This window comes from Pelobates fuscus, chromosome 5 (assembly GCF_036172605.1).
Source record: "Pelobates fuscus isolate aPelFus1 chromosome 5, aPelFus1.pri, whole genome shotgun sequence".
In the NCBI taxonomy this organism is placed as follows: domain Eukaryota; kingdom Metazoa; phylum Chordata; class Amphibia; order Anura; family Pelobatidae; genus Pelobates; species Pelobates fuscus.
In genome coordinates this window covers 37,282,835-37,307,332 of record NC_086321.1, presented here as the reverse complement: position 1 = coordinate 37,307,332, position 24,498 = coordinate 37,282,835, and the positions used below count along the sequence as shown (strand labels likewise).

General features: G+C 40.6%; 1 protein-coding gene across 2 annotated transcripts in view; it reads left to right on the top strand.

Moving 5' to 3' along the window:
- Window positions 1-24,498, top strand: part of XRCC4 (X-ray repair cross complementing 4) — a 274,465-nt gene that overhangs the window by 111,664 nt on the left and 138,303 nt on the right. For both annotated transcript variants that reach the window (XM_063456759.1, XM_063456758.1), the window contains exon 4: window positions 22,278-22,444. In XM_063456759.1, the coding sequence (XP_063312829.1) occupies window positions 22,278-22,444 (167 nt within the window). The remainder of the gene's footprint in view (window positions 1-22,277; window positions 22,445-24,498) is intronic.

Genomic DNA, 24,498 nt, shown 5'->3' with positions numbered 1-24,498 from the left:
ATAGTGACGGCATGGACACACTAAGAATACAACAGAGCCAATCAGAGAAGCACATGTAAAGCTACGGACAATGTGTTTGTGGACGTCCTTGTACCATAACACATAGAGGCAGGGGCGGACTGACCGGTCGGGCACTTCGGACATGGTCCGAGGGCCCGGCCGGGAGGGGGGCCCGCCATCAGGGGGCCCGGCCGCCCCTTTAAATGCTGCAGCCGCCTGAGCGCTCTCTTAAGATTAAAAAGAGAGTGGGAGGGGGGGTTAAAAAGAGAGTGGGGTAGGGGGGTTAAAAAGAGAGTGGGAGGGGGGGTCAAAAAGAGAGTGGCTGTGTTAAAAAGAGAGTGGGAGGGGCGGTTTAAAAAGAGAGTGGGAGGGGGGTTAAAAAGAGAGGGGGAAGGTTAAAAAGAGAGTGGGGGGGTTAAAAAGAGAGTGGGGTGGGGGGTTAAAAAGAGAGTGGGAGGGGGGTTAAAAATAGAGTGGGGGGTGTTAAAAGAGAGTGGGGTGGGGGGTTAAAAAGAGAGTGGGAGGGGGGGTTAAAAAGAGAGTGGGAGGGGGGGTTAAAAAGAGAGTGGGGGGGGTTAAAAGAGAGTGGGAGGGGGGTTAAAAAGAGAGTGGGAGGGGGGTTAAAAAGAGTGGGAGGGGGGTTAAAAAGAGAGTGGGAGGGGGGGTTAAAAAGAGAGTGGGGTGGGGGGGTTAAAAAGAGAGTGGGAGGGGGGGTTAAAAGAGAGTGGGAGGGGGGTTAAAAAGAGAGTGGGAGGGGGGGTTAAAAAGAGAGTGGGAGGGGGGGTTAAAAAGAGAGTGGGGGGGTTAAAAAGAGAGTGGGAGGGGGGTTAAAAGAGAGTGGGGGGTTAAAAAGAGAGTGGGGGGGTTAAAAAGAGAGTGGGAGGGGGGTTAAAAAGAGAGTGGGGGGGTTAAAAAGAGAGTGGGAGGGGGGTTAAAAAGAGAGTGGGAGGGGGGTTAAAAAGAGAGAGGGGTTACAAAAAGAGAGAGGGGGTAAAAAGAGAGTGGGTGGGGGGTAAAAAGAGAGAGGGAAGGGGGTAAATAGGGAGGGGGGTAAAGAGGGAGGGGGTAAAAAGAGAGGGAAGGGGGTAAAGAGGGAGGGAGTTAAAAAGAGAGAGGGAGGGGGGTAAAAAGAGAGAGGGAGGGGGGTAAAGAGAGAGGGGGTAAAAAGAGAGAGGGGTAAAATAGATAGGGAGGGGGGTAAGAAGAGAGAGGGAGGGGGGTAAGAAGAGAGGGAGGGTGGGTAAGAAGAGAGAGGGAGGGGGGTAAAAAGAGAGGGAGGGGGAGTAAGAAGAGGGGGAGAGTAAGAAGGGGGGTAAGAAGAGAGGGGGTAAGAAGAGGGGGTGGGGGGGTAAGAAGAGGGGGAAGGGGGGAGTAAGAGGAGGGCAATTGCCCCCTCCCCTGTCCGCAGGCACCGTGCGGGCAGCCGGCAGGGGAGGGAGGAAGAGAGGACCCGGGAGCTCAGCCTGCAGCTCCTCTGGGTCCTTCTTGCGTGAGCACAGATCGTTGCCGCGGTTACCACGGCAACGTTACGGCTCTTGCGAGAGTAAACTCTAGCCCTGGAGCTACAGGCTAGAGTTCACTCTCAACACTGTGACCACCAGGGATTCCTGGTGGTCGCAGTGGTGAGAGTGAACTCTAGCCCCATAAACACACTGCCCCCACACACCATACACATTTACACACATTGCCTCACACACACATACACTGCCCACCCATACACACACAGCCCCCCATACACACACACACTGCCCCCACACACACCATGCACATTTACACACATTGCCTCACACACACATACACTGCCCACCCATACACACACACAGCCCCCATACTAACATTGCCACACACATACACAGCCCCCTCATACACACATTGCCCCACACACCCTACACATTCACACACTACACCCACTCACACACACTGAACCTTTCACACACACTGCACCCCTTACACATTGCACCACTGCTCCTATACCCTACTACAGCCTCATATCCCAGCAGACCCCAGGTAAGTTGTCAAACTGTTCTTAAACGGTTTGACTACTTACTCTGGGAGGGGGGCCCGGCCCTCCTGGCACCATAACGACTACACAGAGCAGTAGTGGTTATTGTGCATGGATTATTTCTTTAAATAATCTACAAGTGCGCCCCAGTAGCCAGCAAGCCAGCCAGCCCACAGGCCAGCCAGCCAGCCCACAGGCTGGCCAGTAGCCAGCCAGCCAGCCCACAGGCCACCAGTTAGGCTTACAGCCAGCAAGCCCACAGCCTGCCAACCGCAGCCAGCAAGCCACAGCCAGCAAGCCACAGCCAGCAAGCCACAGCCTGCCAGCCGCAGCCAGCAAGCCCACAGCCTGCCAGTCGCAGCCAGCAAGCCCACAGCCTGCCGGCAGTAGCCAGCAAGCCCACAGCCTGCCAGCCGCAGCCAGTAAGCCCACAGCCTTCCAGCAAGCCCACAGACTGCCAGCCAGCAACAGTAATTAAGATAAGAGGAGCCAACTTGGCCTAGGTATCAGCGAACTATGTTGTGCTGCTATATTATGAATAGGAACCAGAGTGTTGGAGACCCCCCTCCAGGCCCCATTAGACTCCATTGTAGTCTCTAATGGGACCTGGAGGAAATTCTTTCTAACACACTCTCTAAAGGACACTGAGATAGCCTCTGCTAGAATGCTCCCCCTCCATGGCCCATTAGCCCTCAATTGTAGTCTCTACTGGGGCCTGGAGGCGACTGTTTCCAGCAGGGACACTGAGATGGCCTCTGTTAGAAAGACCCCCTTCCAAGCCTATTAGACTCCATTGTAGTCTCTAATAGGGCCTGGAGGGGATTCTTTCTAACACACTCTCTAAAGGACACTGAGATAGCCTCTGCTAGAAAGACCCCCCCTCCATGGCCCATTAGCCCTCAATTGTAGTCTCTACTGGGGTCTTGAAGGGATTATTGCACTTTTGTTCCTTGTGTCTAAAGATTGTGTAGGGTGTGGCTGGAGGCGGTGCATGGAGGCGGGACATGGGTGGCTCTTGCTGCGGAGTATGGGTGGGGCCTGTAAGGGGGCCCTTGATTTATTTTGCCCGGGGGCCCTGAGGGTTCTCAGTCCGCCCCTGCATAGAGGCATATGATGTGGTTGCCAACACACCCTAATGGTCGCAAGAAAAACAGACAATTGTTTTTTATAAAACAAGTGAAAAAATTGATATTCCAATCATTGCATCTGTAAGAGCAGACAGTATTGTATGTGGTTTTTTTATTGTAATTGAATCTCAATTACTGTTTTCATATCATATGATGTTTTGTGGAAATCCCAACCACTTTATGCGATTTTGATGGGAGGCATACGTGCCACAAAGACATCTTCTATTTATATTACATGTAAAGTTGCCAGAACGAAGGAGACAGACTGTTTGTTTTTGTTGCTAATTGTATACTGTGTGAATAGTCTCACATAGTTCAAGTGTGCATATTGTGTATTTGCATTATTAATGAGTAAATTGGTTTGCTTTATTATTGAGATTGTTAAAGAAAAAAACAACCCCCAAAAAATCAGTCTATTACACTTATATATACTTATTATTACTCAAGAATTTCAGATTTTCAAGAATTACCGGTTTGCACTGATGCTAGGTGAAATAAAGTTATCCTTGGTAACAAATAATTGAAAACACCAAAATTGGAATCTGGTGCCAAGTAACGCGTCACGTTGACCCTGTGATATCCTGCCTTGAGTTATCAATACTGCTAGGTGAGAATGACTAACCTTTTCACACTTGACCTAGATACATTAGTAGTGGTTATGGCATACATATCTTTATATCTTCACCATCAAACTTTACTTCCCAACATGTAGTCAATCTTTGACCCTCGAAAGGTTTTAACGTACTGTGAGAGTTCAAAGTGAATTTACATTTAAGGCCCGGACTGAAAGCCTAGCTGACTTTTTTTTTCTTTTAATCTATTTTGACCTTAAGTTTGAAATTCACTTAAAATAATTCTCACTTCAGTAAATAACCCTGTAAGTTACTATGGACCACCAAGGTTCTTACTCAAACCTTCATCAAGGCAACCACAGAAATAAATACACACGTGTAAAACATTATGATGGCACATTTTACTGATATGTAGACCACTCTTTACCTTTAAAGCACCAGAGAATTTAGAGTGTAGAGTAACCAAAACTCTAAGAAGAAGCCAACAAGGAAGTATGGCAGCTACTACAGGACCATCAAGCAGACCAAATTTAAAGCAATGCCTGTAACAAAGGGAACAATTTTAACATACTGACAGAATGGTCCAAGACATGCCATCAAGTAAAATAGAAGTACACAGAACTGGTTGTGAGCCAACCAATTCAATGCCAACAATTAAAACATGGAAAACAAGCCAAAATTAGTTATTGGGAATCACAGAGGAAGTATTGCTTTGGACGGATGTAGGAACCACAATAGGTCAATGTGTTGAAAGTCCAGATGTGGTAGGATGAATAAAAATACAATTTATTGAAGACAACATATATATTTGTATAAAACTAAAACAAAATAAAATACAATGCACTGCCACTAACATACAAGAGGAGCAACTGTGTGCTTCTTAAACGTTCATTCTCTTCCTGGCTGTGTAATCCACACAACGCGTTTCGACAATTGTCTTTTTCAGGTGTGATGTTTCTTTTCTGGCCCTCTCTTTTATAGGGACACCAATGTTGCGATTCATATAATGTGCTACTTTCATGCACCTTATGTGAATTGACTTTCTAGTCAATTCTTCACTATGGATTCTTTGCCAAAGTGTTGACTGACAACGAGAGCAGAAGAAACCTCCCACAGATAGCTTTCACACATAGCAACCACAGCACATGTTTGGTAGTTGCAGTGGTTACTCCCTTGCCAATGCTGCTAGCGCTAGCTATGGAGCATGGGAACGGAATGACATCACATTGTTTAGACGCTGGCATGCTGGCAACTGGACCAGCCTATCAGTGTCACAGAGGAGGTTTGCCATGCTTGGGGATAAATTGAACAAGAGACGGGTGCAGTAGAGGTGGTGGTTACAAAGCGTAACATGACGGCACTTTATCGGAGGTAAGGTGAGTTTATATCTTAAAACTTTACATTGAATACATTATGTATATTTCTGATGTATGATATATTCAATGTATTTGGGGGTGGGATTTATGTTAATGCGAATCTGCCATGACCGGTTCACTTTAAATACACATTACTGTGAGTATTATTAATTTGGAGCTCTGCTATAAATTCAGACACACAAAGAATATTAAACTCCTTCAAAAAAGGGACATTAGAGTAGAAAAGAGGGGCAGAGGGATTTGTGTGTAAAATAGGGACTGCCCCTGTTAAATAGGTACACTTGGGAGGAATGTGTATTGGATAAGGGTTGAATTGCATATAGAAGAGAACTCTGTTGACTTATGATGGAAGGACATAAATATAAGGAGGGGGTTTGGTAGCCGTCGGTTTACTTTCGTACCCATTTTTTGTCACTGAATACTTTTCGATTTCTGTATTTTAATGCATAGCATTTATTCAGTCACTTTTTATTATTATGTAGATGCATTGCATGTGTTCAGCCTATATTCACATGGAGCTATTAATATGATCAGGGTCAATATATGCCATATCATCTCTATCCCCTGTCTGTCTTCATATTATTATGACATAATGCCAAAACTAAATGTGCAACAGACAGTTGCTTGTTCCCATTTATATAAATGAATTAGTACGCTTTTGAGCAAGATTGTATTTAGTAATATCATATAGACATGTTGTCAGATCTACATGGATCTGTATTGCTCTCTGTTCATTATCTTTTGTGTATTATTTTTTCTCATTTCTACTCAAACACTTCCTAAAGGTCAAAGTAAAAAAAAAAAAAAGTCATGGGAAAAAAATATATATATTTCTGGGACAATTCATTGCAACATTTACTTGTGTAGCGTATGGATGTATTTAAATTAAAATTTCTGATTTTCATTTAGTTTATAAATGTCAGTTATTCTAATAGAGAAAAGTAAAGTTATGTAAATGGACATGTGTGATAAAAGCCTTTGTCTGCAAATCCATATGTATTTTTTTTTTTTATTATTTTTTTATATAACCATGTTCAATTTACAATACTGGCTAAGGTTACTTGCCAACAGCCTTTGTTTTGCCTATAAATAGTCTGAACTACCAAAGATTCTGCAGCACATGATAATTTGACACTCGACTCAAGCAGTTCCCTGCCACACCTATAGACGTCATGGTTCCTTTTGCAATATCCCTTGAGATAATGGTGGCTCAGCATAAGAAAAGAAAAAAAAAAACATGACCACTTGCCTACTGATTAAGGAACTAAAACATCTTAATGTTTTCCAGACCAAAATCTGTTAGAATAGAGGGTTCATTGTGTGATGAACGTAATTTCAGAATTGCTCAAAGGCAGATTTATTGTTTGTTTGTATAACACCCCCCAGTAGTTTCGAGATCAGCATTTGCATGACGTTGTATATTTTTATTTATAATAATCTAGCCTTGTCTTTATATTGATAAAACTTATACGTTACGTTGGTGGAAGGCTAAGTAACACAAAATACAGAATTTAGAATTGTTCACTTTTACTTGGAAATTTTCCTGCACAGCCACCGAGAACATTCGATTTGCACTTAAACAAAGCACTTTAAATATATTATTCCTTCTTAGGTTTAGACCACTGAAGGAAAAAAAACAAAAAACAATTACATTTTGTGTAACAATTCAATTCTCATCATTGCAGTCCCATCCTCCTACTGTGAGATCTTACGCAAATTCCAATCCAGTGTTTATATATGAGATGCATTGGCCACATTTGGTGCCATTATGTTGTGTGTTATGACGCCAAACGTGATTGTAGAATCTTTAGGAGCAAGTGGCTTTCTGGTTCTGATTCTAGAGGCTCTCTGCTTAACAGCCACTGGAGTCGTCTTTCTGGCAAAATTGTAAACATTACCAGCGGTCAGAAATATAACTTTTTACATTGTTAGAGAAACGGGGTAGCATCTATATACGTTAAGACATATCTACTAACATTATTGCTGGCAAAATCAGGATGGGGTGGGTAAGGAAATGAAAGCGCACCATCAGTGATGAGACCGAGTAACTTGTTAAGCCCATAGGTGCAGGTCCACTCACGAAACCTATTTGGCCGGCCCTTAGCCTCCAGGGGCATGCTGAAGCACTCCCTGCATGATCCCAGCCAGTGCCTGCTTCACACCGCAAATACAATAACTGTTTTGGGATAGAGATCTGATGTCCCCAGATACAGAACATCAGGGAACTAAAGTAGGACTCGTGGGAGGCCTCTTACGATAGAGTGGTTTTGGCACTTTAAGAATTCCTTTAAGCCAAAATAAAACCTCAATGAAATCATGGCTACTTTGGTCATAGAAAACTCATGTATTACCATCTACAGCATTAAAATAAAAACTATTTATGTGATTTTGATTATATATATTGTTTTTTAAAAATACAAATGTTCTACAGACATGGGAAAATGCCAACATTACATTTCATTAAATCCAGTTGTTTGAATCCTGTGTTTACACCTTGCATTTAGTGCAGCTATCATATATGAAGAAGGGAAAGTGACAATAATTAACCCTTGGCCCATCCTTATTTATGTATGCATTATTTGGTCTCCATCCTAAATCTTAATGCTTGACATGACATGAATGGAAGCACAGCCCTCAAGGTGATCTAATAACCTAATTTGCTCCTGTCGTACACTTCTCGATATATACAAAGAGCAGCAGGGCAGCGGCATCCTTTCTGTTTATTTATAAACTCTTTCATATACACACACTCAAAACGTATCTAGTCACCAAACCATGGTAGAGCATAGTTACGTTTTCATATGGTTCTTCAGTTTGTTGTTGGGGTTCCCCCATTGACCATGCACTTGATAGGGAAGGGGAATGGAGACAATTGCATCTCTGTTCCTGATTGACAAAGCCACATCAGGGGGGTGGGGGTGTGATGAGGATGGTTGTTTGTGTTATTAACCCCTTAAGGACACATGACGTGTGTGACACGTCATTATTCCATTTTATTCCAGAAGTTTGGTCCTTAAGGGGTTAAGGAGTTATTGGAGGTCATGGAAAGGATTAAAAAAAGATTTTTAAATACTCACCTGATTCCAGTTCCAATATCTCTCGGCACTTAGTCGAGCTCCTCCTCCGCCATTGTCAGCCGATGGGGGGAACCTAATGCACATGCATGGTGAGTGCCATGCAAGGCTTTCCCCCGTAGGAAAACATTGACTAAGTGCATTCCTGTGAATTTTTTCAGTGAAACTGCAGGAAGAACCTCTGGTAGCTGCCTGGTAGAAAACATTGCATTTTCTCTAAGGGAACAGGGACACTGCATCCAGGCCACTTCAATAAGATTAATTGGTCTAGGTGCCTACAGTATCCCTTTAACCCCTTAAATCCGGAGGACGTACTATTACGCCCTGCAGGAACCGGCTCTAAACGCCGGCGGGCGTAATAGTACGTCCTCGCCATAATGGCCGCCCACGTGGCCGGCGCTAATCGCCCGCTGCAGATCGCGGTCGGGGGGGATGCCTGCCCCCCCAGGCAACCCCCCCTGTGGCCGGTGACCGCGATCTGCAGTCTCTGATCGCAGTGACAGGCTGTCACTGCGACCAGTATTCAGCATGTGTCAGCCGATTTCAAATCGGCTGACACATGCGGCCGGCGGCTTTCCCCTTCTGCAGATCGCGGTCGGGGGACTTACCTGGCCCCCCCCAGGCAGTCCCCCTGGGGTCAGTGACCGCGATCTGCTAAGTCTGAGATCGCAGTGACAGGCTGTCACTGCGATCTCAGAGCGCTCTGATCGCAGTGACAGGCTGTCACTGCGATCTCAGAGCGCTCTGATCGCAGTGACAGCCTGTCACTGCGATCAGTGTTACATGTGTCAGCCTATTGGCTGACACATGTAACTGGCACAGTGATCCCCCTGCAGATTGGAAGGGGGGAGTGCTTGTACCACCCAGGCACTCCCCCCTGTGGTCAATTACCCAATCTGCAGGAGGTGATCACAGTGACAGGCAGTCACTGTGATCACTGATCCTGTGTGTCAGCCAGTGATGTGAAATCACTGGCTGACACTGTCTCTGCCCCCTGTCCTGTAATAAAAATTAAATATTAGTTAAAAAAAGAAATAAAAAAAATGACAGTTACAAATAAAATATACTTAGATCATATATATTATATATATATGATCTAAGTATATATATATATATACACATACACACACATTTACACATACACGACGTGTATTTAAATATTAATATATATATATATATATATATATATATATATATATATATTAATATCAAATTACACGTAGACTGATACTGATTAAATATATATATAATTATTGTTATATATATATTTATAAATATAAAAAAAATAAATATGTAAATACGTAAAAAAATAAAATAAAATAAATAATTAAAAATAAAATATTAAAAAATATACAGATGTGTTTTATTTCGTTCTAACTGTATTGTGATATTAATATATATATATTTATATCAAAATACACGTAGAACGAAATAATATATATATCTATATACATAAATATATACGTATATATCACTATATATATACCTATATATAAATAAAAATATAAAAAAATATATATATATATACGTATATATACACATATGTATATATATACATATATTAATTCTACACATATATTTATGTAATAATTTTACATAATTAGGTATCCTAATTAATTACAATTAGCGGGACCTGCCTGACCACCCATGCCGAAAGTATAGGGAATTTAATTTGCTAGCACTATATTTAACCCTATAACTTTCCAAGACACCATAAAACCTGTACATGGGGGGTACTGTTTTACTCGGGAGACTTCGCTGAACACAAATATTAGTGTTTCAAAACAGTAAAATGTATTACAACCATGATATCGCCAGTAAAAGTGACGTTTTTTTGCATTTTTCACGCACAAACAGCACTTACAGGGACGATATTATTGCTGCAATACTTTTTACTGTTTTGAAACACAAATATTTGTGTTCAGCGAAGTCTCCTGAGTACAACAGTACCCCTCATGTACAGGTTTTATGGTGTTTTCAAAAATTACAGCGTCAAATATAATGCTTGTGTTTAATTTTTTTCACATTAAAATTCGCCAGATTGCTTATGTTGCCTTTATGACCCTATGGTAGCCCAAGAATGAAAATTACCCCTATGATGGCATACCATTTGCAATAGTAGACAACCAAAGGTATTGCAAATGGGGTATGTCCAGTCTTTTTTAGTAGCCACTTAGTCACAAACACTGGCCAAAATTGGCGTTTTTTGCATTTTTCACACACAAACAAATACGAACGTTAACTTTGGCCAGTGTTTGTGACCAAATGGCTACTAAAAAAGACTGGACATCGCTTATTTGCAATACCTTGGGTCGTCTACTATTGCAAATGGTATGCCATTATAGGTGTAAATTTCTTTCCTGGGCTACTATACAGTCTCAAAGGCAACGTAACCAATCTGGCGAATTTCAATTTCAAATGTAACACGCTATATTTGACCCTGTAACTTCCCAAAACACCATAAAACCTGTACATAGGGGGTACTGTTTTACACGTGAGACTTTGCTGAATACAAATATGTGTATTTTATTGCAGTAAAAGCAAACCGTATTATGACATTAACAGTTAAAATGTCATGTAGAACAAAAAAAATCAAAAAAAATCTTATTTTCTCCCATTTTTTTCATATTAAATTATGTTTCATAGCTAAATATTTGATATTAAATGAAAGCCCTGTTTCCCTTGAATAAAATGATATATAATAAGGGGGGGTGCATTTAATATGAAAGAGGTGAATTACGGTTGGACAGACATATAGCGCAAATGCCAGGTTTTGTTTACGTTTTGTTTCGTTCACAACTTGTACATTTGGCTGCGGTGTTAAGGGGTTAAACTGAATGGTAATGATATTTTCAAATAAAAAATTTAAATATAACAAAATATATTTTTTAAACGCATTAAAATAAAGTTCTAAGTTGTTTGGCCCTAGTTTTATTTCATACAATTTTCCATTCCTAATATGTGTTTATGTATATTTACATATGAAACCAAGAGGGCTGCACTCACCTGACCATGCAAACATTACAGGGTGATACTGAGGCCAATTAATACAACATACAATATCCACTGCACTCACTCACTCACTAAACACCAACTTCAAAGCTCAAAACATTTTAAAAATGCTTTTTGCTTTATGGAATCTTTAACACTTCAGAATGTGTCAGACTAGAGAACAGATAACCGTATAAAACCTGCACCCTTTCCCCCCCCACCTGCTGGTATTTTGAATGAGTTCTAGGTTACTTGTCCTACATGCAAAGGAACCCTTTAATCTTTGAAGGAGCCAAATGGATTTGCCAATAAACGTGTAAGGAACAGTCCCTGGCATTCCAGTTCCGGACTAACCTCCTGGGTTGGACATGCTGATGGAAATATTTACTCTGTAATTTCACAAGTGAGGTAACACTCCTCAGTGGGAATTAGCCATACATCAAGATAGGAGGTTTTTGTCCATTTGCAGTTAGTGTTCTCTTACACACTTGTTTGCTTAGCTTGGAGCGTATGTAAAAAGGTTCATTTATCAGAATTTTTTTTGTTTTTGTTTTTAGAATTTGGCACATTACAATGGATACAAGTTTTTGTCTCAAACAGTAGAGTACATAGTGACAGACACTATTCGGTAAACACGTGAAACACATCCAATCATCGCTCTAATGCATTACACAGCATGTCCTCTGCACTGAGACAGCGAGGCTGCCTTTCAGCCAAAGGGTGGACTCCCAGGGTTTTGTCAAAAGGTGGATTTTTTTTCTATACCAGTAAAGTAACATGGAAAATGGATTTGGCCTTTGCCAAGAAAGGAATCACTGTGCGTTAACGAGAAACGATTTGCCTACAGACGTTTAAACATGAGAAATATTTAAGAAATGGTGTCGATATTCTCCTGAGATTACGATTATAGTAGTAGCTGCTGTTTTTTGGCATCACAGAGAGCAGGAGCATGCATTTGTTTTAAACTGCACATTGATTATTTTTTCCCTATGTGGATTTAAACAAAATCTTAAGTTTTTAAGTTAATACGGCTCCCCCTCCTCTTTTTGCATCCTAAAGTGTTGCCCCTATTGAGCCCCCACCCTTTCGTTCCCCATATTCTGTTACATCTGTTTTCAAATAACAGAATGTTATTTGCTGACTTGCTGGAAAAATAAATTCTCTATAAATAAAGAATATATATTTTTTTAATGCTATTTTAATCAACATATCAACTGCTAAATCAAATCCGAGCAGAATTTACTTAACAATAACAGGGCTAAATAGCAAGATTTTGTGTACAAAACGAATAATTAAATTATACCATATGCTTACTTACTAAAAGTCAGTATAATCGATTTAAATAAAGCAAATCATGTATTTGAAGAGAATAAAATATGACGGATACTTCTTCTTTGTAGTTAATTCCATCTAAGCATCTAGTACTTGGTGTGAGGATCCAAAAAACCCTATATTCTTGGAAATATCACTGTTGCTTAGTCCTAGCTGTACTTGTTCTGTTCCTTGAAATTAAAATCCAGACACACCTTGTTTACGGACTGATATTGTCTTTCTCTTAGTTTGAACTGATTTCTAATATGTTTTCTCAGCTCTGACTCTTAAAGGGGAACTCCAGGCTGGGATTGATTTTTTTTTTTTTTAAATGAATAGTGTAGATAATACATGTAAACAATATATGCAACACAACCAGTCCAGAATAAGAAAAGATACAAAAGAAACATCAGCTTCAAACGTGAGTACCAAGCTTTACATGTACTGCAAATTTAAAGGGACACTACAGTGTTCTAAATAGAGAGCTGAATTGCCGGGGAGTTTGCTGGACTTCTTTCCTCCTGAAAATAAAGCAATTACTTACCTGTAATCCAGGACGTGAGACGGCCTCTTGCCACAACTCAGCTCTACCCAGTAGGAAATCACCAATGGTCTCCTGGCAAATAGAATGCTTCTCACCGAGGCAAGGCGTATGCACAGCTAAGGGTTACTGCAAGTTGTTCATTTCTTAGCTTTCTTCAGTAGAAAACTTTACAGTCACATTGCAAATCAGTAATAACATTATGTAAAGCAGTATTTTTGGGAGCAAAAGGAGAAACACTGCATGTTAGAGGGATCGTAAAAATGTTGGCTTTAGAGGGAAACACATCATTTTTTTTTATCCTTTTTTAACAAAAAACGAAAATGTATTAACAAAAATAACATAGCGTGTCCTAACTCACACATTGCATCAAAAAGGTATTCTTATTTGGAGTGCCCCTTTAAACTGTAGTGACTTTGCATGGTATGTCTTACACTTTTTTTTTTAAAGAAGACATTCATAGAGATAATTTTTATAATTATTGGCATCTATGTAGTGCGGACATATTCCGCAGCACTCTACAATTTACATTCAAAGCCCATTTTTATAAATTCTTGACAGTTTACCTATCAGGCACCTGTGCCACATCTGGTCTTTTCCATCAGGAAAATGTTGAGTCAAAGCAGGACTCTGTTCATTGTGGTCCTGCATCTGTCCTGCATTTCTCTACACAAAGTGACAACAGTCCACTCTTGCTGGAGATGACTTGATACGACTTGGGCACCCAACAGAACCCATTTACATCATCGTCAAACATGCTAAAACGGTTTGAAATATTACAGTGGTACGGCCTTAGAGATCTCCTGGCACCATAAACACTATAGAGGGCCACATTGGTTATGATGCTTGAAGTTTCTCTTTAAGAGCATTGTAGATAAATATTCATATCTTGAGAAAAAGGAAGTTTGTGCAAAATAAATTGGATACTTCACTAGCACAGGATCTACTCAAACAAGATGTTCATGGCAACAAGGATCGTACATTGTGTGTGCATTTGAACAGTGCACAGCACATATATATTTAATCGTCCAGTACCTGGATGGTCGTGGGTCAGTCTGAGAATCTTGATTGAGTGACATTATGTACCATTATTGCTACTCGAGCAGCTTTGAAAAAGACAGCCATTTGTGACACTGATCCTGTTAATCAACACCTGCATGGCATATTCACCTAGTACGGATAAAGGTATCATGCCACACGCTGGCCAAAGACTGAGTGTTTTAATTCAGTAGCAAAGATAACAGTCACTATCTAATCTTTTGGAATTATGTGCTGGATTAAATGTCTGATAATCTCACAATTGATGGGTATGTGAATGATGACTTCGGAACAAAGTAAAACCCTGGTGTGTCTGATAAATATCCATTCTATTAAGTCTTTTGTTTTGTCTGCCTTGATTTTCCGGTGTTTCTGAATGATTCTATAATTAAGATTGTCACCCGATGATGGTTCAATGACAAGGTTTAAGAAAATGATGTGCGGTGTTTGTGTGATAAATCAGGTATTTTGACAAGTCCCAATAATAGTATCAAAACGTTGTTGCAAATCACCTGTGAAAAAATAGACGTAAAAGGTCAAAACCCATGTATGCTCATGTATCTATGTACATTAAATATATACATTAAAAATCTAATAACGAAGGCATATTTATTTAACGACCAAGCAGTGCTGGTTAGAACATTAGAGAGATGTTTCATAAATAATTAAAAAAGCAGAAATCATAAACCCTTTGGGATGGAAATAACACATACAATAAACTTTTCTTAGAAACAAACTCAGGATTGGATTTCTTGGAAAAGGAAATGGCTGATAAATGGAGAGAATAAAAAGTAGTGTTTTTAAAAGGGTAGTTTCTACTGTTTGACGATTGAACACATTCACATTTCTTTCTTTATTAGACATTTGAAACATTTCAAAATAAATATACATGTGAAATGGTGAAGGAGCTCCCCATACAGATGCTTCTGTAACACAAACACGAGATGCTTGAGTATAGCATTTTTATGGGATGAAATCCATTTCCGTCATTGAAACAGTTGAATTATTTAAAGTACAAACCGAAAACACTTTCCTAAGACATAACTACCACACTTTAGCAATATTTGTTATTTATATAATAACTTACTGTACATTCATCTTATTTTATTATGTAATACATACTGCATATATTTCAATAACCTAAAATTCAAATGTTACCTAAGCAACTTGTTTGATAAAATGACCGTTATCATGTCTCTGAAAATTGCATATAACTCATCAATAATTGAAAATCACCAATAATTTGTTAGCTTTTTTTTTTTTCTTTTCATTTGATGCTACTTTTTCTTTTAAATGTATATTAAAGATTTAATAGCTAACATCACTTACTAACTAAGGCACAGATTGAATCGGAGGAGAATTAGGAACATTGTTTCTATTTCTATTATATTGTGAATTATTTCACTTTTGACTACTGCAATCCGCTTCTCAGGGGTCTTACGTGTTCCCAGCTGGTCTATAATTAACGTGGTGGTGATACACATCTTCCTGTCCGGCAGCACCTCCCATGCCTCCACCTCTGTCAATTGTTAAATTGATTTCCCGGAAGATTTAGGGCTCAATCTAAAATTAGAATGTTTGGTTCTAAATCTCTACATAGCGCTGCTCCTGCCTACCCATCCTTACTAATACACATGTATATCCCGTCCAAGCCCTACACTCCGCCAAAGATCTGCGTCTGTTCTCTGTTCGTACTTGCACCTCTGACGCCTGCCTTCAAGGCTTCTGTAGGCCTGCGTCGTTCGTATGGAACTCCTTTCCCTGCTCCACTAGACTATTTACGCTGCTCCATTACCCAGTCTCCGTTTCTTCAAAAGATCATTAAAACTCACTTCTTTAGGAAAGCATATCAATTAAACAGTTAGTAGCTTTCCCTCCCCACACCTTGGTAACCCACCCTGCTTCCTCTCCTGCAACTGTGTCATCCAAAAAAACTAACCCATCTTTTAAACTATTCAAGTAACCTACTTTTTTCCTGTACATGAAATACACCCTACCCTTACCTTTTGTGCCACTTTACCCCACTCCCTCTAGAATGTGAGCTTGTTTGAACAGGGCCTTTAACACTCTCTGTTCCTATGTGTCTAATTTATCTTCTTGCAAATACTTGACCGTTAGTCCATCTATTGTACTGCGCTGCAGAATTGTTTGGCACTTTATAAATAATAATAACTATTTAAAGGGACACACTAAGCACCAAAGCCACTACAGCTTATTGTAGTGGTTACGGTGCAATTAGGTCTTTGAGATGCAGTCAATCCATTTTTCGGGCAGCCAGAGTTTGTTTTTGTTTTTTTTAAAGGGGGGCTGTCTGAATTCCGAAAACCTGTCTCTGTTCTCTCAGAGACAAATAGATACAAAGAGATAATGTGGAAATTCACTTTCTCTTTATCTGTTCCTAAGTGGACAGCATTGATAGATTAGATGTTAGTCCGTCTTGACAAAAACTAGCGTAGATGTAAACAAAGACTCCTTGCACCATAACCACTAGAACAAACTGTAGTGCATATGGTTTTTAGAGTGTCCTTTCATGACTGCCGGCATGCCAGAACTGTCATGGTATAATGGGATAATCCTATTATAACATAGAGTGTTTAAGTGTGCCTGTCAAACAAGAATAAATAAATAATTGATAATGTAAGTACACCTTACATCATTTTGCACTCATCCGACACGTCTGGAATTATAAGCCATTTAATCCTACACATAATTTTAAAGATTAGAATATGTTGGTTATCTGTACTCCTGTCTTTAAACAATCAATTTGTGTTTGGCCAGTGTGTGGTAGGAATCCTTTATCCTAGCTGAGTGAATATGCCATGTGGGTGTTGAAAAAACATTTCCCCTTCACAAATGATCATCTTTGTTAATGCTGTTAGAGTGATGATAATAGCACATTATCTCAATCACTAGTAGTTTTACATCAAGCTGACAACATTGTGTTAACATTAAAAATAGAACTGACTTTCCACTCGCTGTATGTGATTTCATGGTAACGTCACACATTTGAATGTTTATTTTTTGACACCAACACAGCATAAAATGTTGTCTGTCTGCCGTCTGCCATGAATCCATGATGGTTGAAGGAGCACTAAAGTCACCCAGACCCAGGGCCTCTGCACACATTTTTGGTTACACAGGCGAAGATGCATCATGCCCCTCCTCCAAATCTTAATCTTTTAACCCTACCCCTTTTGTGTTTCTTACCCCCCCCCCCTTTGTGTTTCGTATCCCCATTTTCCTCTGTGTGTCTTACACTGCCTTATGTGTCTCTTACTCCCCCCCAGCTCCTATGTGTTTCTCTTGTCTATTTCCCCCCTTCCAAAGTCCCTCTGTTTGTCTATTTCCCTAAACCCCCACCCCCTCACTCCTAGTCTGACAGGACGCCGCTCACTGGGAGCAGTGGACATTTTATTGTTAGGCCATGTAGAGGATAAAAAAGATCCTTTACCACTGCACACCACATGAAGTAAAAAAGAAAAAACAGGTTGTCCAAAATGACAATACAGCAGTATTCGTATTCAGTATAAAAAAAACCAAAAGGGTGGTGTGATCCATAAATATATTTATTTACCACGCCAGCCGTTTTTTTTTAATACTGAATACTAATAATACTGGATTGTAACTTCTTGCAATCTGTTTTTCCTTACAATTTGCTTGATCCTTGGATTGTTAGGCTATCCAAGTTTCAGTGTTTGCTGCCTTCCAGAGTCATTGCTGTATCAACCCCTTTCTACACACTACATGAAGGGATTGTGAGGAGGGGCAGCGCTGTGCACCCTCTCGCTGGTCACCCGGGCCCTATGCCCTCAGCCCGGTGCACCATAAGGCAATTGTCTATGCTGCCTTATGGTTGCACCGGCACATGAAGTGGTGTAGGTGCTGTGGTTCTTTTTTTTTTTTTTTATTCTTTATTTTTGTAGTGCGGGTGGGTACAGAGTTACTTCAAATGCCACAACAGCGTGTATCAACGTATAACAGTATATATATAAGAGTTTGACTGTGGCATGCAGAATCGCACAATTTTTCTTTTTTGATTTAATACAATTGCTAGGTTTATCAAGCTAAGAAGTTGCACATACTTTCGATAGATAACAAGCCAGTAACTTATAATTAATGATGTATATAGCATGCATAAACATAAGATATAGCATGGTTAAAAGAGTAAAGGAAAAGCGTTATTTGCCGGGCTATATAGCTAAACATGCATTTCTATGTGGTAGGCAAAAGAAACTATTGTAATCAACATTAGCTAGTATAGGCTGCTTAGAGAAATCTAAAAGCATATTTTTCACAATTTAGGCAGAGTCAAATAGTCCAGTACACATAGGCTTTGGTACTTAAGACTATACATATAAGAGAAAACAATAGTAGGTATGTGGATAGTTAGATCACGTTGGTACTAAGGTGTGTATCACGTTACAAGAGACATCTTAGAGGAGTGCCAGGGAACACATTTAGGCTGAGCCATAGAAAAATTATAAGACAAAACCATCAGTATTAAGCTGACTAATAGCGAGTAGGTCGGCATAATTAGGGCAGTTAATGTAGCGATCACTAGAGTCACTTAACCCACGCCAGCTGCAGGTATATGGTTGTCTCCCCTTGCGTCGTTGTGTAGGCCTGCCTGCCCGCCACAGTGAGGGTCGATCTCTCGGTGTGAGGATAAGATCCGTGGGTAGTCCATTGGGGGCTGCTGGATACAGCTGTACAGGTTACGGGAAGGCCCTCTTTCAGAACGCCTTTGCTTAATGGAGGCTGCTGATCTCTTAGGCCGCGGGCCTCTTGGTCGTCCCGTTTGTCGGGTTCTTGACCCTGGAGGGTGGCGCCTTGCGGTGGGCAGTAGTGGACCAGGTATTACTTTTAAGCTGGCTCTTTCATGCTTGGGTTTCTGTGGGTTGGGGCCTAGTCGCCTGCTCCGAGGCCTATCAGCCTCGCGGTGCGAGTCACCAGGGGGTAGGTTCTGCTGCTTAGTAGTCGCTTTCTGCTTCCCCTGTGTCCCCGTCCATCCACGCCACAGTCGTTGCCACAAGGCTCCGAAGAGTTCATCCAGCCGCTTTTCATAATTGTCCAGTAGGTTGTATGTCGTCGGTATGGCAGCCGCCATTTTAGCTCTGGCTGTGTAGCAGTGTGGTGAGGCAGGGTCAGGTAAGTTCCCTGGCTCCTTTTGTCGTCTCGTGGTCGGGTCTGTAGGCATAACGATTGTGCCGGGTTATCCTTCACCGGCAAGGGGGGGAAACGGGGTTCTCAGCGCTTCCCGCTGGGCTGCTCGCAGGGAGGTCGGCCGCCTCTCCCACGCTTGCATCCGCAGGTAGGCCTCCACGGTTTGTCAGCTGCAGCGTTTCTCACCGAGCCCGGCTGGTCACCCAAATGTGTGGCAGGGTAACGCCAATTATCTGGTGCATCTAATTATTATTTTCTTTGCGTTTTAGTAGTGTTATGTAGCTGTTTGTAGATTTCTGCTCGGAGCTCTTTTGTAGTGCGACCAGCTCGCTCGACGGCCAGGCCCCGCCCCCCCGGTGCTGTGGTTCTATATGTTTAACCCACCAAAGTAAAATCTTGCCGTTTTGCAGAAACGTTTGCTTCTGCTGCAACAGCTGAGTGATACCTGGTTAAGTAATGTTGCAATGGTTTCAATGCTTTCCTATGAGAAACATTGGAAGCGCACATAGCGCTCAGTGCGCCTGCACATCAGGTCCCCAATGATCCTCTATGAGGAGCATTGGATAGGACTAGCGATGGAGCAAGTGGTACATCCTTGATGAAGTTATGGAAGGCAGATAAGCCAGCAGGGGAAATAGTAAAAAAGTAAAAAAAAAACCTTAAAAAAATATATATATATTTTTATGACAAACGGGGCCAGGGGAACTATAGCGTTAGAAACGCAGGTTTGTATTCCTAATGCTGCAGTGTTTCTTTAAGTGAAACCAATTCTAAAAGTACTTAGCCAGATGACTTTAGCTATGCTCTTTAACAGAGGAACACATAGACAAATATAAAAGTGAATGCATCTTAGCATATTTTTATTTGTGTGACATGATAGTAGTTGGCTTGATATTTTATGACCAATGCTAATTTATGTATCTTGTGTTAATTATACGAACGGAAATTGGCACAATTCTAGAGGACATCTACACTGAACAAAATACTTTTTCTATGTACACAAAAGGCCTATTTCTATCAAATATTGTTCACAAATCTGTCTAAACCTGTATTAGTGAACACTTCTCCTGTGCCAAGATAATCCATCCACCTCACAGGTGTGGCATATCAAGATGCTGATTAGACAGCATGATTATTGCACAGATGTGCCATAGGCTGGCCACAATAAAAGGCCACTCTAAAATGTGCAGTTTTATCACACAGCACAATGCCACAGATGTCACAAGTTTTGAGGGAGCGTGCAATTGGCATCCTGACTGCAGGAATGTCCATCAGAGCTGTTGCCCGTGAATTGAATGTTAATTTCTCTACCATAAGCCAGGCGGACAAAGGGGTTTCAGAGAATTTGGCAGTACATCCAACCGGCCTCACAACCGCAGACCACTTGTAACCACACCAGCCCAGGACCTCCATATCCAGCATCTTCACCTCCAAGATCAACTGAGACCAGCCACCGGACAGCTGCTACAACATACGGTTTGCATAACCAAAGAATTTCTGCACAAACTGTCTCAGGGAAGCTCATCTGCATGCTCGTCGTCCTCATCGGGGTCTCGACCTGACTGCAGTTAGTCATCGTAACCGACTTGAGTGGGCAATCAGAACTTTAGCTGAAAGTCTGTTCAAACATCTGGTTTACCTTTATGAAGACCAGATGGTATACCTGCTATTTGGTCTAGTCTTTGTGCCTTTAGGGCCAAGTGGTATGCAGCCTCTCCAAAAACCTGGAGGGCATGGCAGAGAAGTAATGCATTAGTTTTAATATAGTATTAAAAAACAGTCCTTAGTGTCACATTTTGGGACTAGATTCTGCCAACTGGAGATATTTCTGTGTGCCCACTTCCCTTTTCTGGGATAACTAAAACAACTGTAGCTGCTGACTATGCCATCACATTTCAAATGTGCCTCCGATAACCTCGATCTTTACTCTGTCCTTCAACCATTTTTTAATGCAAAAGACCAAAGTCTTTCATTTATAATCTAAATCAGAATGGTATCACATTCAAAGTGTTTGCCGAAATCTGTTCTATCCACATCATATTTTATTCTTGGTTAACTTAAAACACTCCAGGCACCAAAACAACTTCATATAAATTAAGTTGTGATGTTGTCAGGAGGCACTCTTACCTCAATAATTTAAAGCATTATTGAACGGTTTAACCCCAAAGTTGCCTCCAGTGGCGATGTCCACTGCCGGGCAGGAGCGCCACTGATTGGCTGAAAGGTGTCAGCTGACACCGTCATCCAATCAGTGACTCCCCATTCATTAAACTGTCTTAGAAAGAAACTTATTTTTCTCAAGCCAGTTTAGTGAATTGTGAGTCACTGATTGGCTGGGAGCATCAGCTGACCGCTCTCAGCGATTCAGCGGCACTCCTCGTTTCCTGAAACTGAAAATTCAGAGGGGTGGACATCACCACTGGAGGCAACTTTGGGGTTAAACCATTTAAGAATAGTTTAACTCCTTGAGGTAAGAGTGTCTCCAGGGGCCTCCTGGCACAATAACAATTTAATTTAGATTAACTTGTTTTGGTGCCTAGAGTGTCCCTTTAACATTGGATCCAAGCATATACTCTTCGTTTTCAAGCAGTTTGCAAAAAGCTTGTCCTGCCTGTGTGTTGTCACTGGTATATTTAAATGTCATATTAATGTGCATCTCAGAAGCTAGTATCACAGAGGAATAACGTTAATGTTTGTCCATGCCTCCAGTTAATTTATTACCTTGTTATATATGCGTATTTGTTGTATATGAGTTATCACTCTCCACTTGTATTTCTGTTTTATTTATGGTTTCTGGTATTTATGTGTTTGTCTATATTTCTTGGTGCTTGAAGTTGGCTTTTTTGCAGTACTATAAGCATTTTTTACTCATGTTTATTCATGTGTTTTCAATTAAAACCGTGCATAGCTGTTGGCAGTGATTTAGAGAAATACAAAAGATTGTATCAACGTTGATGTTATAGGTCATGACCGCTATGCTTTTGATGAAGATTATATTTCAAATAGCCTCGTAATTAGACTCATCTTACCTGTATATGACATTTTACAGTCTTAATCTTAAATTGAATTGTTTGTCTTCTAGTTTAAACTTGGATCGACTCGACTTACCAAATCCGAGAATCCTGCTGAAATCATTAGTGAGTTGATTACGCATTGCCTGAACTGCATGGCAGACTTATACAACCAAAATGATCACCTGCAAAGAGAAAATGAAAGACTACGTAGAGACTGGAAAGATATGCAAGAAGAGTAAGGCTTTTGAAGATATGTTTTAATGATCCACCATGCATCAACGGTGTTCTATTGCCTTTAGATTCATTTGGAATATTTTGTATAAACTAGTAAATTGAGTTGTATCTATTATGTAACATGGTTTATTTCATAATAATTATATTCGAACAGTCTCAGTATAAGCCGATCAAGGCGTATTTAATTTCACTTCATTTAAAGGGGCACTATAGGCACCAAGACCACTTCATCTCACTGAAGTGGTCTGGGTGCCATGTCCCTATCGTTTCAACCCTGCTAGCGAAAACATTGCTATTGTGCAGGAACTGCAATGTTTTCATTGCAAGGTTTAAATGATTGTAGTGGCCATCACACTGGCAGCCACTAGAGGTGCTTCCACCGAAACAGCTGAGTGAGACTCATGTATTCGATCAGGTGGTCTCATTACATTCTTTAGACTGTGTGACTGTACTGGGATGTTCCTGCAAACCCTTATGGTCAATAGAAATATTTTGGATAATTCTCCCAGGACTCTTTTCTTTACCTGGTTGTTGACGATTCGATTAACGGTCCACAGCTCCTTCAGTGCAAGAACCCCGTAAACTGATATGGGTAGTTCTCTACCTCTAATTATCCCTTCTGGTGAAAAATGAAAATGTTACCATTCTAAATGGTGCTATAACAACTCTGCAGCTGTTTAAATATAAAACCTTGATAGACTCATCAAACCAAGAGCCATCATAGAGCTTTCTTGGTTTTGATACAAAGAATACAGAATAGTTATGAAGTCTAAACAAGGCGTATCCAACTAGATTTGGAGAACATCAATTGCATGTCAAATAAACACATATAAAAGCAAAAAAGAATACCGTAACATAATATACAGTTATACGTGAGTGTATATAGAGGGTGGCAACAATTAACCCTATCCGCAAGTGGCTGTGGACCTGTCTTAAGCAATATCTGGAGGAAGTGCAGGAGAGCGATACACCTTGATTAGACTAGATTGGAGAAGTCATGTAACAGCGACATCACAGCTCGTGAAAAGATAAGCTGGTACATAGTTACATAGTTACATAGCTGAAAAGAGATTTGCGTACATCAAGTTCAGCCTTCCTCACATATGCTTTTGCTGTTGATCCAAAAGAAGGCAAAAAACCCAGTCTGAAGCGCTTCCAATTTTGCAACAAACTAGGAACAAATTCCTTCTTGACCCCAAAATAGCAGTCAGATGTTTCCTTGGATCAAGCAGCTATTACCCCACTAATTAGAAATTATATCCCTGTATGTTATGTTTCTTTGCCTTAGATGAAATCTCCTTTCTTCAAGCCTAAATGCGTGACCTTGTGTCCTATGTATAGCCCTGTTTATGAATAGATTTCCAGATAATGGTTTGTACTGGCCCCGAATATATTTGTATAATGTTATCATATCCCCTCTCAGGCGCCGTTTTTCCAAGCTGAAGAGATTTAAATTTTTTAACCTTTCTTCATAACTAAAATGCTCCATTCCTTTTATCAATTTTGTAGCTCGTCTCTGCACTTTTTCTAGTGCCATGATATCTTTCTTTAGAACAGGTGCCCAAAATTGCACAGCATATTCAAGGTGTGGTCTTATCAGCGATTTATAAAGAGGCAAAATTATATTTTCATCTCGAGAATTTATGCCCCTATTTATACATGACAAAAGCTTACTGGCCTTAGCAACGGCAGATTGACATTGCATATTGCTACCTAATTTGTTGTCTATAACAATTCCCAAATCCTTCTCGTGTGTGGTTATCCCTAGTTCACTACCATTTAGAGTGTAAATTGCTTGTGCATTCTTAACCCCGAAGTGCATAACTTTGCATTTTTCTACGTTAAATTTCATCTGCCATTTTAGTGCCCAGTCCCCCAATCTATCCAAATACCTCTGCAGCAAGGCAATATACTGCTCACATTTTATTACTTTACAAAGTTTTGTGTCATCTGCAAACACTGATACATGGCTTTCAATGCCCATTTCAAGATCATTTATAAATATGTTAAATAGAAGCGGTCCCAAAACAGAACCCTGAGGGACACCACTTACCA